Consider the following 23950-nt stretch of genomic DNA (forward strand, 5'->3'; position numbering starts at 1 on the left):
CCACAACTGGACCTAACAGTCAGGGGTACCTTTACCTTTACCAACAGCAAATAAAGTTAAAGTTAAGGTTTATTCTATCTCATTTTCTGAACTACCGCTATCTTTTTCCATTTCTTCTTCCTCTTCCTCTTTGTCATTTTTCTCATGGACTTCTTATTTATGTTGATGGCTTCTTGCTTTTTTTTATATACACCGCCTTTCACGCAATTTGTAAAACTATTCCACACTGAACTTTTTTTCACTTTTTCCAAAATGTCCATTTTTTCTGGGAGGAAACAAGGAAAAAAACTTTTTTTCTTCATGGCTTCAAAATTTCTGGAAATTTGACATCTCTAGATAAAACACAGTTAAAAGCTGGTATTTAAGAGTATTCAAAAGATGATTAAAGACAGCAGTGGTTAAAAGGAAGTAAATCGCATGCAGCTTCTACGTGTTCAGATGGGCTGGCCCTAACAAAAATGTTTTGAGCAGTTGCTGGAAAGAGTACAGTGAGAGCACCTGCCTGGTGTCAGTTGGCAGGGAGCTCCAAAGTGGGGGTGCTGGAAGCCCGGGGGGGGAATGGAAAAATTGGGAGGGGCAGTTTTTCCCCTGTTTTTTCCCAAAGTCTTTTTTTTTCAGGAAAAAATTGGGGAGGGGGAAGTGTGTGGAATATTCAAACTATACCAAACGATTTTTTTCATTTTTTCTGGAAAAAACCAGCTTCTGAAAAAAAACATGGTTCCCCCCCCCCCCAATTTTTCTGTTTTCCCCCCAGGCCTTCCCATCTCTAGGTGGGACTGCTTGGCTCCAGGGGTCATCTTGCCCCTTGGGCATCTAGAGGTGGCCCAGCTGGAGGTGAGAGAGGAAAACCTTCTCTCTGCTCGCTTCCTATTTTCACTGGGGGCTTCCTGTGTTTATCTCCAAGCTGGACAGCTGGCATTGGCATTGAGGGGTCGGGGCTTCAGGGGGCATCAAGGGAAATCTGGGAAGTTCTTCTTTTGGAACAGAACAGATGAGGGCAGCAATCCAGAGAATAATGTATGTTGCTTGGCAGAGTCAGGTGGGAACTTTTGCAGAGACCCAATATCACCAATCTCTTCACCTCTCTCCTGAGGGTCATCCCCCGCAATGAAGGATTCTCACCCAAATCCTGCACAACAGATGACCATCCAACCTCTGAGTCTGAACCTGCACTGATTTGTTTTAATTAAACAACTGGATTCTGTGTTCAGCTTCTGGCTGGGCTGGACTTGTGAGGCATGGAGAAATCTCCCTGGAGCCCAGAGTCACTCCCTGCAGGTGCAAAAGGAGTTGAATAATCCTCCACCTGCCAGCCTGTCTGGCATCAGCACAAGCGGCCTGATGGCCGCAGGGAGGGAGCGCTTGCTTCTCCTTCAGCAGAGGATGCTGGGGCAGGAATACCCGTATCTGCAGTACCCAAAATGTTGCTTTGTTTGGCCCGTCCTCAGTTTTGTGTCGCCTTGGCAACAGAGCATTCAGCACACTTGCAAGGCTGTATTTAGCCTCGATCAATCTCTCGTGCCAGATACAAGATAATTGTGACAGATGACTTTCCCTCTTTGGAACACGGTCTGCCTCTCCTGGGCTGCCCCTCACTTCCGAGGCCAGGGCTGGGAGCTGAATTGTCAGGCGGCTTCCCTTGGAAGGGCTTTGGGTCTCTGGAGGCTCCTCCTGTCTCATCGGGACTGACCTGCCCTCCTCCCTCCTCCTCCCTAGGATGCTTCAGTACTCCATTCTCTTGCTGTGGATGCAACTGGATTGGGGCCTCTTGCTCAGTCCCAGCGACCCCAACGTGTGCAGCTACTGGGAAAGGTGAGGAACTAGGGAGACTTGGAGGGTTTGTGTGGAATGCATCAGGAAGTGGGTGGGAATGAGGCTCACATGGCTGCTGTTATTATTAAAATTTCTATACCGTCCTTCACCCAAGGCTCACAGGGCAGTTTACGATATATGATACAGATATACGAGAGGTGTGTATACAGATACACACACACACAACCTCCCAGAGGAGGCTGGGGAAGTGGGCCACATACAGAAGGCCCTCCAGGAAGTTTGGGAACTCCCTGTGCACTAGCCCTGCGCTTGTCTATCAAAATGTGCATTTCTGATTTGGCTGCAAACCCCACGGAAGGGACCCAAATGGTCCTCTAGTCCACCCCCCCCAGCAATGCACGAATCTCAGTTGAATAATCCCTGCCCATGGGACAAAGGTCTCGGGGCTTCTCTTTCAGCCCAGCCACCCCAAGACTGCCCCCCCCTCTTCTTGTGGGGCTCTCACTGCCTTTCAATGCCATTCAAATAAAGATCTGAAATAAATCAGAGGTAAGAGGGTGCCTCCCTTTTTTTCTCAGGAGTAGAAATCTAAACAGAGCAAGTGTTTTGTGGGTGTTTATTTCAATGTGGTTGGGGAGCGGGATCCAGCTTGTTTTTGCCTGTGATCTGGGGATCTGTTTCCGCTGAGTTCTCGGTGGCCAGCCAAGCCAGGCCAGTGACCCCCAGAGGATTCCCTTTCTCCTGCCTCCCCTCTCGCAGCTTCACAACCCCCTCCAAGGAGTCCTATGTGCAGCCGTACTCCCAGGCCTTCGAGGAGCCTTGCGACGGAGCGTGGCCCTTCGCCAAGACCTGCACTCACCACAAGTAAGAGCCCAGCTCCTCCTTGCATTTTGCATTTCTCCAGCAGGGGAAGCGGGGTGGGCAACGGCAGATGCTGAGTGCTGGCCTCAAGGGTCTCCGGGTGAGCCAGGGGCCTGTCCGCCTGGGATGCCGCGGGTGGGGAGGGGGCTGTCTTGTGCATGGAGAGGTGGCCAGGCCAGGCCTGCTGTTGCTGATGCTCCAATCTGAGGTTCCAGGGCTTAAGCTTGATGCTTCCTCCTGCTCCTTGCAGCAGGGAGTTCCAGATGGCTACTCTGGCCAAGCCCAGCTGCAAGTGGCAGCAGGGAGATCCTTGCCTTGAGGGCTTCCGCAGCAGGGCTCTTGCCTCTCCCAGTCGCCCCGTGGGGGCATCAGGAGTAAGGGAAGGAGAAGGGGGCTGCTGCTGCTCCTCCTCCATTGCTGCAAATGCAGTCAGCAACTTCCTTGGACCCTGGCCGCAGCAGCCCACCCTGCAAAGTAGGCCAGGCCCTGACCCTTTGGCCTCGCGCAGGGTTCTCTACAAGGCAGCCTATCGGCAAGGCGTGAAGATCGACTACAGGAGGCGCCATCACTGCTGCAATGGCTACTACGAGAGCGAGGAGCGCTGCGTCCGTGAGTCTGTCTGTCCGTCCATCCTCATCCCCAACCCCCACCCGGCCCAGCAACCAACCCAGTTGCCGCGGCATGTGGGGCGGGGGTCCCCAAATCAAACTCTGCCTTTGTGCCATCCCTCCACCTGGCCTGGCAGAAGCCAAAGTGGGGAGGGGGCCAAGCGGCAGGTGGGGGGGTTGGCTACGAGTCTTTGAGGCTGGTCCCCTGCAAGGGGTGGTAGGGAGAGGAGGGGAGGGGGCTCTGCTTGCTTTGGCAAGCCACAAAGGGGTGGGGTCTTCATTTGTGGGCCTCCCTCCCTCCTGCTCCTGACCTCCTGTCTGGCCGTCCAGGTGGGGCCCTTTTCCACTGCTGCCTGAAGCCCCCTTGGTTCCTCCACAATGTCTGGTCTCCCCCCGCCCTGCTTGACCAGCTCCCTCCTAGCCCCCCTGAGGTCCCAGTGGAGCTGCTTTTCCAGCAGCTGCCTGGAGACCTCAGAGCAGGCAGGATGTGTCCCTGACCCTGTGCCTCCTCCCCCCCCCTTGCAGCTAGCTGCACCCAGGAGTGCGTCCACGGGAGGTGTGTGGCCCCGAACCAATGCCAGTGTGCTGACGGCTGGAAGGGCCCCGACTGCTCCAGCGGTGAGTCTCCACGAGGTCTTTTCTTTGCTGCACAGCGAGGGCTGCCTACTTGGGAGTAGGTGGGGCTGCACCTGGGGGAACTGGGCCTGTTTCTCTCCCCCTGGCCTGTCGCCCCTCTAAAGCGGCAAAGCATCCTCTCTGAGGGCATCTCCAGGCCAGCATCTTCTTGGTCCTTGATTTATGGGGGTTGTGAGTTGCTGCTGTGCCTCGTCCCCACCTGCTGCCCCTCTCAGAAGCTCAGGTGGTCACAGCAAGGCTTGGCCTGCGATGGAGGAACCAGGTGCACCACCTTTGCCCTTGTGCACATGCAGATGGACACACAGAGAACTGCCTCGGGAGCCCCTCCCCTTCCCATGCGCATAAAGGGATGGGAGGCAGGGATGCCTCTTGGGTGGAGGTTGTGGGGCTCACTGTGAGCCTGGCAGGAGTGGCCAAGTGGGTCCTGTTTTCGCTGCACCAGCCTGAGGCAACAGAGGGGCCTCTTCCTCCAAAGGTCGTGGAGGCAGCCAGTTCCCAGGCGTCCCTCTGGGCCTGGAGTTGAAAGCAGGTCACTGGCTGGGAAACAAGCACTTCAGAGGGAACAGGGGCGGGCGGAGAGCGGGGGCTGCCTGCAAAGGGGGCTGCTCAAGTGTGCATGTGGGGGGAGGATTCTGCAGAGCCAGGCAGACAGGGACCGGCCTCAGGGAGGCTGCCACTGCTTTTGCTCCTCTGGGGCGAAACTCCTTTGGGCTTCCTGGGGAAAAGAGAAGGGGCTTTTCATGGAACGGGGGGGGGGGGGGGGTTGTTGGGAGCCTCAACTTCCTCTCCTTGGTGAGGGGAGCCAGCAGCCACCAAGGGCAGTTGTGAACAAGATGAGGGGTCTGTCAGGCAGCAGCCCTGGGGTGTGACACACTGCTTCCCCCCCAACCCCAGAAACCCTCACCCTGCTGTGACTGAGGGGGGGCCTGCCAAGCTCCTTATACAGTGGTGCCCCGCAAGACGAATGCCTCGCAAGATGAAAAACTCGCTAGACGAAAGAGTTTTCTGTCTTTTGAGGTGCTTCAGAAGACGAATTTCCCTATGGGCTTGCTTCGCAAGATGAAACGTCTTGCGAGTTCTTGCGAGTTTTTTCCCTTTTTCCCCCTTTTTCTAAGCCGCTAATAGCCGCTAACCTGCTAAGCCGCTAATAGCCGCTAAACCGCTAATAGCGCTAATCCGCCAATCCACTAATAGCCGTGCTTCGCAAGACGAAAAAAACCGCAAGACGAAGAGACTCGTGGAACAGATTAATTTCGTTTTGCGAGGCACCACTGTATAGAGAGAGAGTGTATCTGAAGAAGTGTGCATGCACACGAAAGCTCATACCAAGAACATCTTACCGTAGTTGGTCTCTAAGGTGCTACTGGAATTTTTTTATTTTGTTTCGACTACGCAGACCAACACAGCTACTACCTGTAACTAGTTACAGGTGGGTAGTACAAAAGAATTTCAGAAATAAACTGGAAAGAGAAGTTGCTGAATTGCAACTTCTTACCAAACTTAAAACTATGGAGAGACCTGGTCTGAATAGAGACATTGGATTCTTCTCTCATTATACACGATAAAGCTATTTTTAGCCATCTCACCCCTTGCTTTTTCCTATAAGACCAATTGCAGTCATTAACAGTCGTCAACAGGTTTACCACACCTACCAGCCAATCACCCATTCCCACCACCCTTCTGAGTAATCCCCCCTCCCCACCCTCCCACTACATATAAGGGTCTGGTGACTTCTGTTTCAGTGTATCAGAAGAAGTGTGCATGCACACGAAAGCTCACACCAAGAACAAGGTTGGTCTCTAAGGTGCTACTGGAAGGAATTTTTTTATTTTGTTTCAACTACGGCAGACTAACACAGCTACCTACCTGTAACTGAGGCTTTCTTGTATGTTTTTAGTATTTTGTTGCAAGGCGCCCAGAGTGACTGGTGCAATGCAGTCAGATGGGCGGCATGTAATTTTTATTTTAAATATTAGAGCCTTGTGTGGGAAGACCCTCCCAACACTCACCCGGCTGGTAGGGGTACCCCCATTTTGTGTGGCCGCCCAGAGTTCTTGGCCATCCTTTGGTTGGTGCAGTCTGCCCTGAACCCAACTTGCCTTTCCTCAGCCCCTCTTCCTTCTTCTTCCTCCTCTTCCTCCTCTCCTCCCCCTCCCCCTCCAGGGTGCAACCGCCTGTCCTGGGGGCCAGACTGCCAGCAGCCCTGTGGGTGCCTGAACGGAGGCAGCTGCCACCCCCTGTCTGGGGCCTGCCTTTGCCCGCCGGGCTACAAGGGCCCCTCCTGCGAGGAGCTCTGCCCCCCGGGTACCTACGGCCAGGACTGCCAGATGGGCTGCCACTGCGAGAATGGTGCCCAGTGCGACACGGAGACAGGGGCCTGCCTGTGCGCCCCGGGGTTCAGCGGCCCACAGTGAGTAGCGCCTCGGGGATGCAGGTTGGCAGACAGAAAAGCTGGGGGGGGCTGTAGACCTCTGGTGAACTGGGCTGAGGTCTGTTATGGTCTGGAGCTGGGTTCCAATCTCTCCTCAGGGCAAAACCTAGAATGAGTTTCTCATGCTTCTGAGAGTCGCTTTAAAGGTGAGGCTGAGGGGAAGGGTCCTTGCCAGCTCAGCCTCACCCTTCCTCGTCTCTTGCAGCTGCGAGCAGTCCTGCCAAAACGACACCAGTGGCTTCCAGTGCCAGGCCCTGTGCCCTTGCCAGAACAGGGGCATCTGCCACCCCCCTGAGACCAGCAAGTGCGCCTGCCCTCCAGGGTGGATGGTACGTTTATGTGTGTGTGTGTGAGAGAGAGAGGAGGGGCCTGGGGCACTTGTGGTTCCAGGCCCTAGGATGGGGATGGGGGAAGTGGGCCTGCACTGTACGTCCAGCCACTGACCTGAGTGCTCACCTGCTCAGGTGCCACCACAGGTAAGGAGAACGCAGGGCTCTGCCTTTTCAGCTGAGTCCCAACCTGAGCAAAGTGGGTTTTTGTGGGAATGTTCAGGGATGCAGGCGAGGATATATTGTTCGATTAGAGCCTTTCCAACTTGTGTTAACAAGTTCACAATTTAGCAGAGTAACATTCCCCCTTTTAGACTCACAGTTCAAATATATTAATTTTAATGAGAAATAAGATTAAACAAAGTAAAAATGGATGATTAATTGGTGAAAGAAGAGAATGTTAAATTACAGTATATTAGGATAAATTATTAGGATAAAAACAAAGATGAAGGATTTGCTGAAATATCTAACTGAACCAGAATACAAAGAGGGGAGGTGTGAGGAGGTCAAGGAAATAAGCTAAAGAAAGAATGTTATGTAAAGGTTTGATTTGTTCTTTTTTTTATTGTATGCATTTTTTTTTCTTTTTTGTCTGTTTTTCTTTTTTAATCTTTTTTTCTTTGATGGGACTTGTTTTTATGTATTGTTTTGCTTTCTTTTTTGGTTTAATTGGGTGTTTTTCTGTTGTTATTTTTTATTACTCATGTAACCTTTAAAATTTTAATAAAAATCTATTTAAAAAAAATAAATAAACTCACAGCGGATGCATTTGCTGAGGCTGACTAAAGCCTCTAGAATAACTGTTCTGGTATTTTCCCCTTATTACCTCATAAAAGATAAGACACGAAAAAGTCTTCTATAAAAGTATAAAAAGAGTTTACTCACTCACATTCTGTTCACAATCAGATCCCAGAAGGCAGGCTTAGCTTAGAAAATTTACATACACCTGGAAACTATCTCATAAGGAGACAGTCCCTTTGTCCTCTCTTGGCTGGAGGCCAAGAGAGCATCTTTGGCTAAGCAGATGTTGCTTCTTCAACGCATGTAGTCATAGAGAGAGAGATGGCTGCCCTGCCCTGTGCTTTTGTCGTTACCTGCACAGGTGAGGCCACGCCCACCTCTAGTCACATGCAGAGGAAGTCTGTCCCAACCCAGAAGGAAACAGGAAGTTTACCAGCTGGCTGGACAAACATTCCTCCCCAGGTGTAAACATGTTCACTCTAGGAATGTTGTACTTGACTGCTCTTGTGTTTCACATTCCACAGTTTTGCAGGGGGGTTGGGGGCAGCATCCATTGCAACCTACGTGGGGGCTGGGATTTCCTCCTGCCCCCTTGCTGCAGGGCAGGTGAGGGCCCTGGGCTTTCTGGCCTCACTTCCCCCCAGTTTGTATATTACTTCTCTGCTTAGGGTGTGGCAAGAAACGCTCTGCAGCTCCTCTTTCCTCATCTCCAGCTATCGCCTCCTTTCATTGCAGGCCACCTGCCTTCTTTCTCCCCCCCCCATCTCCCCCCTGCAAGAGGGTCCTCAGGGGCCCTTGAACTGTCCCTTGGCGGGAGGCTTTTGGGGGTCAGGAAGAGTGCCCTCTTTCTCTGTGCATCCCATTGAGAGAGTCATCCCGGCTTCGACAGTCATGCCCAGGCATGATTTCATTTCATTTATTTTATTATTACTTTTGCATCCCGCCTTTCCTCCAAGGGGCTCTCCCTCTCCCCATTTAACAGCCCCCCACAACAACCCTGTGAGGTAGGTTAGGCTGAGAGGTGGTGACCAACCCAAGGTTATGCCCAGTGAGCTTCATGGCTGGGGTGGGGGAACTGAACTCTGGCTTCGCCCCAATCCCAGTCCAACACGCTAACCACTAGGCCACGCTGGCCATTAGGTGCCCCCCAGCCTCCACCCAGGCAGGGAGTTGGTTGTTTCTTCTTCTTGTGGACAAGTAGGATTGATCCTTGGGGGGCAGGGTTTGCGCTTGGCACCACTGTGATCGGGGCTCTCTCTCTGCACCCCCCCCCCATGCAGGGCTCCATCTGCTCCTTCCGCTGCCCCGAAGGGCGCTTTGGCTCCAGCTGCCAAGGGGAGTGCAGGTGCCACAACGGAGGCCTCTGCAACCAGGAGTCTGGGCAGTGCCAGTGTGCACCAGGCTACACGGGAGAGAGGTGAGTAGACTCCACCGGGCAGCAGGGGTGTCCACATGCTTAAAAAGTGAAGCAGGAAATGGGGGGGGGGGGGTAAAAAAAGTCTCAAGACTCATGATTTTGGGTACTAGGAAAAGGGCAGCAAAGGAAATAATGGCATCTATAGAAAACCCACTCACTGTTGACATTTCACAGCAGATGAGGGTAGAACAAGCAAAATCTCTTCAAAAGGTGAGTGAAATTAAAAATGAAATTAAAAATGATATGGACAGTTTGGATTTTAAAAATGACAAAAAAAATTTGGCAAGACCAGAAGGAACAGTTCATTGGGAGGCGTTTGGCTGACTTAGCATGTTGCTAGGATAGAAGAATCCCTGCGGCGGGGTGCGCGCGCTCCCGCTGCTCGGTCCCAGCGCCTGCCAACCTAGCAGTTCGAAAGCACCTCCGAGTGCAAGTAGATAAATAGGGACCGCTTACCAGCGGGAAGGTAAACGGCGTTTCCGTGTGCGGCTCTGGCTCGCCAGAGCAGCGATGTCACGCTGGCCACGTGACCCGGAAGTGTCTCCGGACAGCGCTGGCCCCTGGCCTCTTGAGTGAGATGGGCGCACAACCCCAGAGTCTGTCAAGACTGGCCCGTACGGGCAGGGGTACCTTTACCTTTACCTTTAGGATAGAAGAAAGGATTCTTCTGTTGTCTGGAGAAATAAGGTAACTAAATGATAGTGGAGACTTTGCAAAAGTGGAGTAATACACAGAGAGAGGGAAATATATTTGGATAATTTGGCATTAAAGGAGCTGAGAGAAAAGAGTTCTGCCTAAAATTCAGGAGGGTGAAGACATTGGGGACAAAGTGATTAATTGCCTTGCATCCATTTTGAGGGGAAGTGGATGAAATAAACAAAACCTACAGAATTAATACACGTTGAACAAAATTAGCAACAGACTTTATGGAGAAATTCAAATGGGAAATGGAAGAAATGCTAACGGATGAGACTGAAGACATGGAATTGGGAGCTGTAGGTTAACAATGAAATGAAGCCAGTACTTTTCCTTCTAGGAGTAATGGATATATAATTAGAAGGACCATGGAACATTATTTCAATATATGACCACAGCAGCGAGACTTTTATTTACACAAAGATAGAAAGATTCCTCATTACCTACCATGAAGGAATGGTTGCTAAAATGATTGGACTTAGCTGAGATGTCAAAGCTGATGTGTTTAATTAGAGAAAAATAATTGTTGGTATTTACTAAAGACTGGAAATCCCTTTTGGACTTTTTGCATGAAAAAGGAAATGAATTTATGATATCTGGATCTGAGAATTGAAGAAAATATTGGTTTTTAGAAAGCGGAATAGTTGGGTATTACCTTGGAGTGGATGTTTTGAATAACTTTCTATATATAGCAGAAAAACAAAGAATCAGAAGTTTCCCTTTTATTCTTTTCCCTTTTTTTCTCTCCCCCCCCCCCCACCTTTTCTGTTCCTCTTTTTGGCTTGTGTTTTTATTTTATTTCATCTTTGGGATTCTAAAAAGATATTGGATATTAGCTTTTGTATATCTTTTTTTGACTTTAATAAAACCTATGGCAAATAAAAAAAGAAATGATGATGGGAAGACAAGGGATACCTAAGTAGCATACCTGTATTGGCCTTACAAGGGTCCCCAGCAGGTGGGGAGCTTGTGCCCCTGGGTGGTCCAGCAGCCCCCTTCCTGGAGTCCCAGGGCTGCTGGACAGGCTGGCCCCACGTGGCCCCTTCTCCTTCTGCCCCCAGCCCCTCCTTCTCCCTGCTGTGCGGCTCAACAGCTGCAGCCCCAGTTGGTGAGTATTTGTGGAGGAAGCCAGTTGCCCCCCCCCCTTGGCAAGTGGATCTTTCCCCCCGGGTGAGAAAAGGATGCAGCCTGGAGGGGAAGGAAACACTGCTCTCTGCCAGCTTTTTAATGCAGACAATGGAGGAGAAAAATTAAGCCCCTGATGGTTTTCCCATCTAAGTCAGAGGAAGGAGAGGAGGCCAGGGGATGCAGGGGGCTTCAGGCACACCTGGGGGGCATTTGTAGCACCCCCATGGAGCCTGCCTTAGCCCCATTCATGGCAAAAGAGGCTGAGCTAAGGGGCTGGAGGGGGCAAAGCTCCTTTCTCCTGGGCACCTCGCTGCACCAGTTCTCTCTCATCAGCTGTGCCAGCCACAAGGCTTGCCCCTCCCTGCCCCCCCATGAGTTTTCCCTTCATATAGAAAAATAATCCCTCAGACTTTAAAAGCAGCCACGGGGATGGTGTTAAATTCAAAATCTGTTGCCAGCTGTCATTGGTGTTTCATAAAACCGCATACTGAAGAACGATGTCCTTTCTTAAATGGATCTTGATCAGCTCTACATCCTTCTGCACCCCACCCCTTGTTTGGGGGGGGGGTGTCTGTGTGTGTGTCTGTGTTGATGATATGCAGAGTAGCTTACAGCTAGGAAGCTAAATAACTCTTCTGGGTGATTGATAAAGACCATAGAATATGCAGACTTTTTATAGTCAAATAACTTTCCTTTCATAAACATATAACTGAGAACATACCTACAATCTCATGCTTATTCACTTTGTTCCTGCACAGGATTCTCCCTGTTAACATTTCGGGATCTTCCTCTGTCTGCTTGACTTGAGGCAGATCACCCTGACATGCACTCAGGATCCTGAAGAAGCCTCTCTCTCGGCCATTCTCCCTCACGCACACAGAGAGAAGAGCAGAAAAGGCAGTTAAAAAATGACAGTTGCTGGAATAACAGTCACAACAGAATGGAATGCCTTTCCCATGTGACTCACAGTCAGCCAATCACATGAGAGAGCTATAGCCAAAGGAAAAAAATACCATACTGAAAATACACAGCAAATCCACCTAAGCAAACATTCCCATTTCAGGAAATTAAATCGTTATCCATAACAACCGTGGTCTCTTTCTCCCCACGCTCTCAGGTGCCGCGAGAAGTGCCCCATCGGCCGCTACGGGCAGGACTGCGGGCAGGAGTGCGACTGCGCCAACGGCGGGCGCTGCTTCCACATCAACGGAGCCTGCCTCTGTGAAGCCGGCTTCCTGGGCAGCCGCTGCGAGGAGCGAAAGTGCCTGCCAGGTCTCCACGGCCTCTCCTGCCACCTGCCCTGCCTCTGCCACCCGCACCACACACAGAGGTAGACGGGCAGGTGCCCCTCTTTCTCCTTTTGGTCACCTGCAAACTGGAAGCCTAGAATGAGACTTCCAGGTGGAAAAGAAGCTCTGGAAACTCCCCTTGCCCTCCCAGCCCTCTTTATTTGCACAGAGGCTGCCTGGATCTCTCTTGGCCCAGCCCTCCTTCAAGAGCAAGGTCCCACCTGAATCCTCCTGCTCTTCCCCCTGGCAGGGGCGTCCCTGCGGGAGACGGGCTTCTCCACTGATCTGTCCCCATTTGGCACATGGGGAAGATTTGCCTTTTGCAACCCCTGCCCCCCACAAAGCCCTTCTTCTCTGGGCCTCCCCCCTCCCCCCGGCCTCCAGGCTCAGAGAAGCTAGAAGCTGTCGAGGGAAGATGTCCGGGAGCAGCCATCATCTCCTTGTCCCCCCCCCCCCCCAGCTGCCACCCACTCTCGGGAGAATGCACCTGCAAGCCGGGCTGGGCAGGACTCTTCTGCAACGAGACCTGCCCCCCTGGGCACCACGGCTTTGGCTGCCAGGAGCCCTGTTTGTGCCTGAACGGAGGGACCTGCGACGGCGAGACGGGGCTCTGCGCTTGCCCGCCAGGCTACATGGTGAGTCCCCCTCGGAGGTCCCTGGGCTTCCGACTTAGGCGGACGGCTAGATCTAGCAGGGGCAGGAAAGGGTTGTGCCCCACTGGCAAGCAGAGCCTGGATCGTGTATTTGAAAGGGAGGGTGTGGCAAATTGGAACTGCAAGTAAAATCGCTCTCCTAACCCACAGCCTGATGGCCACTCTGAAGGTTCTGTGGTTTTGCATTGCCAGGTGGGGCAGGCAGGAAACAGATTGGGGGGGGGGGGTCTCAAAATTTTTAAAGGGCCATTTGCAGGAGAGAAAAACTTGGGCATCCTGATAGGGGGTCTCACCCCTGGTTCTGTGCTGGAATATTTTCCTCCCCTTGATGCCAGTGTTAAAGGAAAACTCCTGGCTCACTTGGATTTGCCAGACAAAGACACCAGCTAAGAGTACTGGAGCAAAACAGCAGTCTGTAGGCCTGATTTTTATTCAAGGAACTGTTGCAACAGGACTTCCAGCTACCACATGGAAGAAGCAGAAAGAAGCCCTGCACAAAGGATGGCTCGCTGTTTTATGTTTCCCCTTTTACCCACAACACCCTGAGTGAAACATCACACATACATCATATGCACAGCTATGTCATAATCTGGGAGGGGTCTTCTGGCAGAAACCTGAGCATCAGGTTTCCCCCCATCCCTCCCTTGACCTCCACCTCACACCCATTAAGTAAAACAAAAGGTGAGTAGGTACATGTTCCTGTTCTCCCGGTCAAGATAAGCACACCCCTGGATCTTGACCAAGGTCCTAATAAACTGAAGTTGGGTTTCTAGTGTTTCTGGAATGGCTACCTGTGTCTGGCACTCAGAGGCCAGGATGCCAGCGATTATCACCCAGGCAAGGAAGCTGCTGAGTCCCATGGTCTCAGGCTTGAGGGATTATGGCTGCTGACATGCCAGGCTCCCTTCTTGGTAGCCATTTCCTTCCTGAACAGAACGAAGTTGGAATGGTGCAAATCCAATACTGACTTGGATACATTTATCAGTGAACTGTTGCATTTTGTAATGTGCAGTGGAGGCCCTTTGAATAGAGATAGGAAGAAACTGTGTGATGAAGTGTTTTGTGGGAACATTTGCAGGAGTGATTGTGTTGAGTTTGGTAGTTGGGGGGTATGATGTCTGCTGGAGAGGCAAGCCCCCCAACCTTTCCGTAAATTCAGGTAACACCAGAAAGGAAAGGGATGCATTGGGGGGATTGTCCCCCCAGCTGTGCGTGGCCCCTCCTTCCCCTCACGCCCATCTTGTGCCCTCAGGGTGCCCACTGCTCCAGCCACTGCCCTCCTGAGACCTTTGGGGTCAACTGCTCCCTGCCTTGCACCTGCCACAATGCCCTCGCCTGCTCTCCCATTGACGGGACCTGTGTCTGCAAGGAAGGTAGGAAAGGTGGTGGGGAGACATGGGGTGTGGGGAGGCAGCAGGTTACGGGAACCTGCCTTTAGAGATACCTTGAGGTCATCTGGAGTTATTTCCCTTGGCCAGGCTTGGCATGCTCTGCTAGTGCAAAGCATAAGGAGGGGGCAGAAAATCCAAGGTCCATTTCTGTGTGTACCTCTGTTGTCCCTCTCTCCCCCTCCCTGCCTTGCGCACCTTGTTTTCTGCCAATTTTGCCTCCCCAGGTTGGCAAGGCACAGACTGCTCCCTCCCCTGCCCCGCAGGCACCTGGGGCTCTGCTTGCAACGAGACCTGCCGCTGCGCCAATGGAGCTTCCTGCAGCCCGGTCAGTGGGGCATGCGCATGCGCGGCAGGCTGGCATGGCCGCCAGTGTGAGGAGCCCTGCCCGGTAGGTGGTCCTTGGGGAAGGGAGGGCAAGGAGCAGGGTTAAGCTGCCACCAATATATAGACAGATTCCTTTGGGGGGCTGCTGTGGCTGTCCCGGGAGAGGCACTGAGCGGGGGGCTTTCTCCACTTCCTTTTCCAGGTCCCCCCACTGCACCATGTGGGCAGTTTCCCCCTCCCCTCTTTACATGGCTCAACTCGGGGTATGGGAGCTGGGCATCACCCTGCTTCTGGCAAATGGATTGTAGTGGGGTGGGCAATTGCCCCTGTCTGTTGCCAAAGCTGAGGCTGCCAGCTCCTTGTGTGCCCAGTCTGGGTGATCCAGGATCTGCCTGACAAGAAGAGAGCTTCTCAAAGGGCTGCTTTATGACCCGTATCACTGCAGAGCTGGGGTGCCCCCTGGGCACACCTGTGGAGCGGCCTCCTGCCTTGGCACCTGGGCAGCTGGAAGAGGGCTATGCCTCTTGTGCATGAGACATCTTGCCTGACGAGTGGGGGAGCAGGGACTTGCCAGAGTTATGCAGGGGATGGTGGTGGGACAGTCCCTCCTTTCCAAATCCAGGGGTGGCTGGCGAAGAGGGATAGAACCACTAGTGGGGAGATTTCTCTTGTGCCTTCCTGTCCACTGCACGGCTGAGCAAGCCCCCTTCTCTCTCCCTCCTTCCCCCAGGAAGGCTTCTACGGCCTCAGCTGCAGCAGCAGGTGCTCCTGCCAGAACGCAGAACGCTGTGATCCTGTTCTGGGGCAATGCCACTGCCTACCTGGGTGGACAGGTGAGCAGGGGCGGGGCTCAATCTCCCACTTGCCGTGGGTCCTGGGCTGGAGAGGGTTAGGGGTTGTCAGGCAAGGCTGGGGTTCCAGCCACCTGTGAGTGGCCTAAGGGCAAGGCAGGCCTGCTGGAGGAACCCTTCCTTCTTTCAGGGAGATCTGAAAGTGGGGCATGTTGACATCAGTCCCTTGTCAGGGAAAGATCACTTCCTGTTGAGATTGAGGCTTTCTTCACCTTTTCACCTTTGCAGAGGTGCGGGGGGCACAGACCCCTATGAGGATGGTCCACCCTTGGAGGCTGATGGATCCAGTGGGTTTCCAGACAGCTCAGGGGGATTTTCCAGCTGATACGACTGGCGCTCCTGTTGAAGCCCTGGCCAAAATGTGGACTATCCTGATAGGCGGCTCAAATGCAACTGAACCGGGAGCCTCCCGAGTGGCAATGAGAGCAGCAAAGGCCTCCTGCTCACTGTGCTGTCCTGCAGAGCTTTTCCTACAGTCTGGCCTGACAAAGGTGGCAGAGTCTGCAGGATCTCACTGTGACTTGTTTGTGAAGCATTTTCAGTGTAAAATCTCTTGGATCCACCCGAATCTTGACTCTGCTGTTAAAGCAAATGAACCTCATGGGGTGTCCAGAGCACAGTCTAGCCCTGTTGTGATGGATGAGTTTCAGTTAGTAAGAATGTAGAGAAGGTACTTGGAGAAGGTGATTTGGAAACTTCAGCTGGTGCAGACGTTGGTGGTCAGGCTAAACTCCCCTGTAGCTAAAGGGCAGTATAGAAATTCAATAAAATCATAAATATATACATTTCCCCGCAAGCTTTGCTTGCTAAGCCATGACTTGCCTTGCATTTCCTTCAGTGCCTCAAAAAAGCAATTGTCCTGGACTTCCGGGTTAGCGCCTCCGGCAATGGCGGAGCTCCTCTGATCGGGAGGAACTTGCTCCGTGGAAAGCAGGGTCTGAACCGCCACGGCGAAGGCAGAGACCCTTGGAAATCACAGGCGGAAGAGCCTGTGAACTTGGGATTGGGCTGGCACCTTTTGCGCCCCCATACTCGCGGGGAGACCCGGTATCGGGAATCCGGAGCGACATGGGGTGAGCGGCACGGTGCTTTGAATCGACCGCTTCTTTCACGGAGTGAAGCCGCATTGCTGCTGCTGGAGAGCGCTGACTTTTTCCTGTGGACAATTGGACTTTAAACAACAACCCGTGAGTAGAACGGAAAATTGGATTTCTAAATACTTTAATTTGGCATCGAACGGGGAAGGCTCAAAACAGGAAGTCCGCCTCCCCTTTTTGTAAATAGACTGAAGCAAAGTATTCGTAAGCTAAGGTTTTGGAAAGCTTCATGTAAAGGATCAAATTTCCATTGATTGAAACTATAAAACCCCCCTTGGAAGCAGGGGAAGAGGGGGAAAATTTTGACCAAGCGTGCCTGCAGGAGAGAGTGGAAAATTAAACTACCACGTCTCTGAACCTGGGAACAGGCTGCAAAAAGAAAAAAAAAGGAAAAAGTCCATTGACAGTGAACAGTACATATTTGACGCTAGCTACAAGAGAAAGATACTGTTTCCATTGTCCGCCTCTGCGTTTTAAAAGAAGAAAAAGTAACTGAAAATTGATACTATTTTTCACCTTTGGAATTGTGTTGGAAAGGACTGAGTTTTTGAAACTGTTACAAGAGTAGAGTGGAGTCATCCAGCTGTATGATAAGGACTGTGAGAAACCAGAATTTGACCTTGAACATCCCAAGAATGTCGGTTAGGGAAGATTTAGTGTCTGCACTTTATAAGACAAATTATTTGCTGGAAAAGCTTCATAAACAGATAGATGCTATGGCCACTAATGTTGTCATCTTGGGATCAAAAGTGGGTATCAACACAGAAGTTGTCAAGGATCCGGCACAGGAATTTATCATGACTGAACAAATCGTTGAGAAGGAGAAGGAGAAAGTTGCTGTGGTCGAGCCTAGAGTAATACAGGGGGGAGCCTTGACCTTGCAGATGCAAATTGAGGAATACAAATTGAGGCCCTTTATGACTGAAACTAGAAAAAGCCAGATTTTGAAGATTGGAGCCTGGCCTGGTCTGGAAAAAGGAAAGTTGGAGAGATTCCCTAATGCAGGGATCAATTGACTTTTGGGATATGGAGCTGGGTCAGGAGGAGATTGGAGCTTTTGGGACATTTGGGTTTGGAGGATTTTTGAAACAAGATTTGGAACACTTTATGGATCCTAGCTTTAACTATGGAAATCTGGCTGCCCTGTTAAGAAGGAATAAAGGCATTGTTGGGATGGAGCTCCCCCGAGATCTGCTTTTTAGCACTAAAGATTATGAAGAAGACCGGCAGAAGGGACTTGAAGAAGAGTTAATAATAATAATAATAATAATAATAATAATAATAATAATAATAATTTATTATTTATACCCCGCCCATCTGGCTGGGCTTCCCCAGCCACTCTGGGCGGCTTCCAAAAGAATATTAAAATACTATGATACATCAAACATTAAAAGCATCCCTGAACAGGGCTGCCTTCAGATGTCTTCTAAAAGTCTGGTAGTTGTTGTTCTCTTTGACATCTGGTGGGAGGGCATTCCACAAGGAGGGCGCCACTACCGAGAAGGCCCTCTGCCTGGTTCCCTGTAACTTGGCTTCTCGCAGTGAGGGAACCGCCAGAAGGCCCTTGGTGCTGGACCTCAGTGTCCGGGTAGAACGATGGGGGTGGAGACGCTCCTTCAGGTATACTGGACCGAGGCCGTTTAGGGCTTTAAAGGTCAGCACCAACACTTTGAATTGTGCTCGGAAACGTACTGGGAGCCAATGTAGGTCTTTCAAGACCGGTGTTATATGGTCTCGGCGGCCGCCCCCAGTCACCAGTCTAGCTGCCGCATTCTGGATTAGTTGTAGTTTCCGAGTCACCTTCAAAGGTAGCCCCACGTAGAGCGCATTGCAGTAATCCAAGCGGGAGATAACCAGAGCATGCACCACTCTGGCGAGGCAGTCCACAGGCAGATAGGGTCTCAGCCTGCGTACCAGATGGAGCTGGTACACAGCTGCCCTGGACACAGATTTAACCTGTGCCTCCATGGACAGCTGTGAGTCCAAAATGACTCCCAGGCTGCGCACCTGGTCCTTCAGGGGTACAGTTACCCCATTCAGGACCAGGGAGTCCTCCACACCAGCCCGCCCCCTGTCCCCCCAAAACAGTACTTCTGTCTTGTCAGGATTCAACCTCAATCCATTAGCCGCCATCCACCCTCCAACCACCTCCAGGCACTCACACAGGACCTTCACCGCCTTCACTGGTTCTGATTTGAAAGAGAGGTAGAGCTGGGTATCATCTGCATATTGATGAACACCCAGTCCAAACCCCCTGATGATCTCTCCCAGCGGCTTCATATAGATGTTAAAAAGCATGGGGGAGAGGACGGAACCCTGAGGCACCCCACAAGTGAGGGCCCAGGGGTCTGAACACTCATCCCCCACCACCACTTTCTGAACACGGCCCAGGAGGAAGGAGCGAAACCACTGTATAACAGTGCCCCCAGCTCCCAGCCCCTCTAGACGGTCCAGAAGGATGTTATGGTCGATTGTAACAAAGGCCGCTGAGAGATCCAGCAGAACTAGGAAACAGCTCTCACCTTTGTCCCTAGCTCGCCGGAGATCATCAACCAGCGCGACCAAGGCAGTTTCAGTCCCATGATGAGGCCTGAATCCCGATTGGAAGGGATCCAAATGGTCCGCATCCTCCAGGCGTGCCTGGAGTTGTTCAGCAACCACGCGCTCAATCACCTTGCCCAAGAAAGGAAGATTTGAGACTGGGCGATAGTTGGCCATACTGGCCGGGTCTAAAGATGGTTTTTTAAGAAGCGGTTTAATGACCGCCTCTTTCAGCGGATCCGGGAATGTTCCCTCACAGAGGGAAGCATTCACCACCCCGCAGAGCCCATCGCCCAGCCCTTCCCGGCTTGCTTTTATTAGCCAGGATGAGCAAGGATCCAGGAGACAGGTGGTTGGTTTCATGCGTCCAAGCAGCCTGTCCACATCCTCGGGGGTAACGGATTGAAATTGATTCCATGCAACTTGACCAGACAGAGCTCTAGCACTCTCCCGCCCCGGCACTGCTCCCACGGTGGTGTCTAGCTCCTTCCGAATATGAGTGATTTTATCTGCAAAAAACTTTGCAAAATCGTTGCAGGAGATCTTGGGGTCTTTACAAGGCCCCGGTGGTAAAGGTGGTTCCGTTAAATTACGAACCACCTGAAAGAGTCTCCTGCTACTGTTTTCTGCAGATGCAATAGAGGCGGTGAAGAAAGTCTTCTTCGCCGTCGCTATCGCCACTTGGTAGGCTCGACGTTGAGCTCTAACCTGTGTCCGGTCAGATTCGGAGTGAGTTTTTTGCCACCGACGCTCTAGCCGTCTCAGCGATTGTTTCATCGCCCTCAGCTCCGAAGAAAACCACGGAGCTGTCCGGGCTCCATGCAATCGGAGAGGGCGCTTCGGAGCCAGACAGTCGATAGCCCTGGTTAACTCCGCATTCCAGCGGGCCACCAGGGAATCAGCTGAAAGTTAAGAGCCTCGGATATAAGATCTCCAGGTTGATGGACTATATGGAGTTGACAGAAGGGACGGCAGAGGCCGAGACCAGGAAGAGGAGACAGTGGAAGAAGATTGGGAATTTAAAGTTTATATTTGGAAATTTTGTAAAATTTAATGAGGGAATGAAAAATCGTGGAATGAAATTTTTATGACCCTAGTGGAAATGTTTTAAGAGCTGAAGTTCAAATAGATATATTAATTTTAAGGAGAAAAAGAGGGAAAGGATTTGCTGAAATATTTAATTGAATTAGAATACAAAAAGGGGAGGTGGGAGGAGGTCAAGGAAACAAGCAAATGAAAGATATACTATGTGAAGGTTTGATGTGTTTTCTACTTTTGTTTTTATTTTTTCTTTGACTTTTTTTTGTTTCTCTTTTTTCTTATTTTTTCTTATTTTTCTTATTTTTCTTTTCTTTTTTTAAGGTGATACATTGTTTTGTTTTTTGTTTAATCTGGTGTTTTTCTGTCTTATTTGTAACCTTCAAAACCTTAATAAATATTATTTTTTAAAAAAAGCAATTGTCCTAAGGCCATGTGATGATGATGATGATTGTAATTAATAATACTAATAATACTAATAATAGCCTGAAGGTCTGTCACAGGAAGATGAAAGAAGCTTGTTTTCTGCTGCTCCAGAGGGGAGGACCTGAACCAAGGGATTCAAAATGCTAGACAGGAGTTTCCAACTAAATATTAGGAATCACTTTTAGTTCACCACAGCGCCATGTAAGCACCCTTCGTGGGTAGAAAGATTGGCATCCTCTCTTAATAAATTGTGGGACAAGAAAAATGGCAAATTGGAGATTTATCTGTCTGCTGGTGAAAATCTACAATCGGAAAACTGGTAATAGCCGTTTTCTGTCTCTACAAAGAAGGGGAAACTGGCTGTTAAAGTGTCTAAGGCTGAGTGAAAAGCCTGATTTGGGGGCGGGGGGGGGGGGGTTGGGCTAGATGATCCTGGGTGTCCCACCCAACTCTACAATTCTGATTGTAGTCTAAGGCTATGATGATTCTGTGAGCAATCCATGCCTCTAGGATTCACCTCCCCGACTCGAGGCAGGTGGTGCTGAGCTGCTTCCTGCTCCTTTGTCCCCCAGGCCCCAATTGCAGCCAGGAGTGCACAGACGGCCTGTGGGGGCCCAACTGCAGCCAGCTGTGTCTCTGCAAGAACGGGGCCACCTGCTCCCCCAAGGATGGGAGCTGCGACTGCCCCCCAGGCTTCCGGGGTGCCACCTGCCAGCGCCGTAAGTAAGCTAGCCAGCCTACCAAGAGAGCCAGCCCAGTGGGGGAGGGGGCGTGTCAGATGGGCTGAGTCTCGGTGGGCTCAGTGGTGGCCCTGGCTGCCGGGGCAGACTGCCCTCCCCACGGGGACAGGCGGTGGGGAGCCCAAGAAGTCTGCTGCTCTGGCACTGAGCTCCCTCTCTCCCGCCCCCCCCCCCAGCCTGTCAGCCAGGGCGTTACGGCAAGAAATGCTCTGTGCCCTGCAAGTGTGCCAACCACTCCATCTGCCACCCAGTGGACGGTTTGTGTGATTGCCCTCTTGGCTGGACAGGCAGTGACTGCTCCGAACGTGAGTTATCCACTTGTTGGAAGGAGACAATGCGGAGAGGAGGGGGAGAAACCTTGGCACACGGCCAGTCCTGGGCACAACCCTCTTGCTGGCTGCTGTGCCCCAAGGGAGGGTGCCTGTGCTACTTGGCTGTGAAGGAGGAGGAGGAGGAGGAGGACTCTGCCTACATTTCAAACGGTGGGCGGCCCACCCGCCGCCTCTATGCCTGCTCTGCTTTCTCCACAGGCTGCCCTGCAGGGTTCTTTGGGGCCAGCTGCACCCAACGGTGCCAGTGCTGGTGGGAGGCCCCCTGCGAGCCAGACTCCGGGAGGTGCCTGTGCCCCTCTGGCTACACTGGAGCCCACTGTGAGACCCGTAAGTACGAAGAGGCCCCCGCTTCCCTCTCTCCGCTCCCATGAAGTGAAAGGGGCTCTCAGCTGCGAGGAGGAGGAGGAGGAGGAGGAGGAGGAGAATGAGAATGCTTCAGCTGTGATTCCTGCATTACAGGGTGGGAGGTTTGGACTGGATGAGCCTTGGAGAACCCTTCCAATGCTAAAACTCTCTGGTTTGAGGAGGAGGAGGAGGAAGAAGAAGGGGGTGGCAGGTCAAAGTGCCCCTTGGGCATCCACCACAATAGACTTTTGTGAGCAGAGACAGGTGCGGAGAAACTGAAATGGCTCTGCTCAGGTGGGGAGGTGAGAAGATCTCCTCCTGTCTGCCAGTCTCTAAATGGTGGAGGGTAGGTGGTTCCCTCTGAACCCAGGAGGAGAGAAGCTCTTGGAGGGGGGAGCTTGTCCACCCTCTTCAAGAGATGGGGGTCCCCATTTCTGGCAAGAAGGTGCAACTCTGCTGCCTCCCTGTGCAGGGACACTCGACCCACCCCCCCTGACCATGGTTCCTGCCATTCCTGCTGGCAACCCCTCCCTGGGGGCCGTGATGGGCATTGTCACCCTGGCTGTCCTGCTGGTGGGCATGCTGGCGGCCTTCCTCTGCTACCGGCACTGGCAGAAGGACAAGGAGCATCGCCACACGGCTGTGGCCTACACCACAACGAGGATGGATGCCTCAGAGTACGCCGTGCCAGGTGAGGAATGCCCCGCCTGGCTCTCTCTTCACGCCACCCTCACAAAGCAAGACTCAAGTCTTGGAGAACTTTCTGACAGTAAGAACGGAAGGTGAAGAGGTCTCCTTCCTTGGAGGTTTTTAAGCAGAGGTTGGGCAGTCACCTGCCAGCATGGCCACCCTATAGTTTTGTAGAGGGTTGGAGTAGATGACACTTGGGATCCCTTCCAACTCTGCTATTCTGTGATTCAGCTCGACAATATCTATGAAACTGGGCTGGGGCGGGATGGTGAGGGCGGTGAATTTCCAGAGAATGGGGGGCTTTTGTACTGACCTGTCTCCATCTGCCTTTCTGCCTAGACGTCCCTCCCAGCTGCGCCCACTACTACTCCAACCCCAGCTACCACACCCTGTCGCCCTGCTGCCCCAGCCTCCCCTGCCCCAGCCCCCCTGAGCAGCCTGGCCCCAGCAAGGTAAGGATCTCTCCGGGGAGTGCAGCCCCACTCCGGGGCTGGCTGGGGCCTTGGGCCTTTCACCTGGCGAGGGCGTTTGGGCACTCATTATGCAGTAGGCCCACAACTTACATGGGGGCTACATTCTGGGGGTTTGTGCACAAAGGCAAGACCCCTGGAAGGGACAGGGGGCCTTGGTGAGATCTCAGGCGGCCCTTTTCAACTGCTCTCTCCCCACTTGGCATTCATTCATTTATTCCTGGACCACTGACACAAAGCTGCCATTTTGTTAGGTTGCGGGTCTACTGTAATTTACAGCATAGGATTACAAAATTGCCAGGAAGTTTATTGTGTGTTGTCAGATGTGTGCTTTTAGAGTTGGAAAATAAAGAAACGCATGTCTAAAGGGACATTTCCTCTCCCATTTCTGAGAGGTGCGCAGGGATTGGGCTCTTTGCTGCAGGAGGCAGAACTTCCAAAGTGGCGGCAGCGTCACTTTCCGCTCACCAGTCTGGGCACCTGTGTGCAAACCAAAACCCAAGTAGCTGTAATGTTTGGCTTCTTCTGATTTGCACCCCTGGAGGGAGCCAGCTATGGTGCCAAGTGTGGCTTCTGCAGGGTACAATTTTGGTCACTTGCAAACCACAGCTGGCATTGGACAGTTCCATGTTGCTGGGCCCCACTTGGCTGTGGTCAGTAATAAAGACAGACACTTTCCAGGATGGGTTTTAAACAGGGAGACGTGCATGGAGCACAGAAGCCACGTGCTTAAACATGGACCCGGAAAGGGAGCCCCATAACAAGCCCCACCCCAAGGCAGGAATTTCATCTGCCAGGCCCTTGCCCATTCCACCCCTAGCCTTCACAGATGTCTTGGATAAAGAATCTTAATTGTTGGAGAGAAACTTTTGTTTGAGTTTTCTTCCCCCTCCCCAGCTGATCAGCAGCACAAAGAGCCTAGAGCGAGACTGGCCGGGAGTGTGTGGGGCCGACTGCAACGCCACGCTGCCCGCCGACTGGAAGCACCACAGGGCCACACCGGCGGAGCCAGGTAAGGCTGTGGCATCTCCCTCCTCCTCCACCACGAGCCCTGGGCTGAGGCAAAGAGACCCATCTGTGCCCGTCACTCAGGAACACGGCCACTTTTTCACAGAGTGCCCTTGTCCTCATTGCCGCTCGTGT

The 23950-nt window shown here is 52.1% G+C and overlaps 1 protein-coding gene across 4 annotated transcripts in view; it reads left to right on the plus strand.

Annotated features, from left to right (window-relative positions):
• Positions 1-23950, plus strand: part of PEAR1 (platelet endothelial aggregation receptor 1) — a 38371-nt gene that overhangs the window by 12002 nt on the left and 2419 nt on the right. For 3 of the 4 annotated variants that reach the window (XM_079957496.1, XM_079957498.1, XM_079957495.1), the window contains exons 2-19: positions 1717-1812; positions 2533-2637; positions 3143-3243; positions 3768-3860; positions 6042-6288; positions 6515-6638; positions 8660-8796; positions 11738-11950; positions 12370-12544; positions 13815-13935; positions 14178-14341; positions 15008-15110; positions 20803-20949; positions 21147-21275; positions 21501-21629; positions 22120-22338; positions 22677-22789; positions 23705-23819. In XM_079957496.1, the coding sequence (XP_079813622.1) occupies positions 1718-1812; positions 2533-2637; positions 3143-3243; positions 3768-3860; positions 6042-6288; positions 6515-6638; positions 8660-8796; positions 11738-11950; positions 12370-12544; positions 13815-13935; positions 14178-14341; positions 15008-15110; positions 20803-20949; positions 21147-21275; positions 21501-21629; positions 22120-22338; positions 22677-22789; positions 23705-23819 (2530 nt within the window). In that variant the 5' untranslated portion in view covers position 1717. The remainder of the gene's footprint in view (positions 1-1716; positions 1813-2532; positions 2638-3142; positions 3244-3767; positions 3861-6041; positions 6289-6514; positions 6639-8659; positions 8797-11737; positions 11951-12369; positions 12545-13814; positions 13936-14177; positions 14342-15007; positions 15111-20802; positions 20950-21146; positions 21276-21500; positions 21630-22119; positions 22339-22676; positions 22790-23704; positions 23820-23950) is intronic. The other variant, XM_079957497.1, reaches the window with a different exon arrangement.

This window comes from Podarcis cretensis (genome assembly GCF_951804945.1).
Source record: "Podarcis cretensis genome assembly, chromosome: 16".
In the NCBI taxonomy this organism is placed as follows: Eukaryota; Metazoa; Chordata; class Lepidosauria; order Squamata; family Lacertidae; genus Podarcis; species Podarcis cretensis.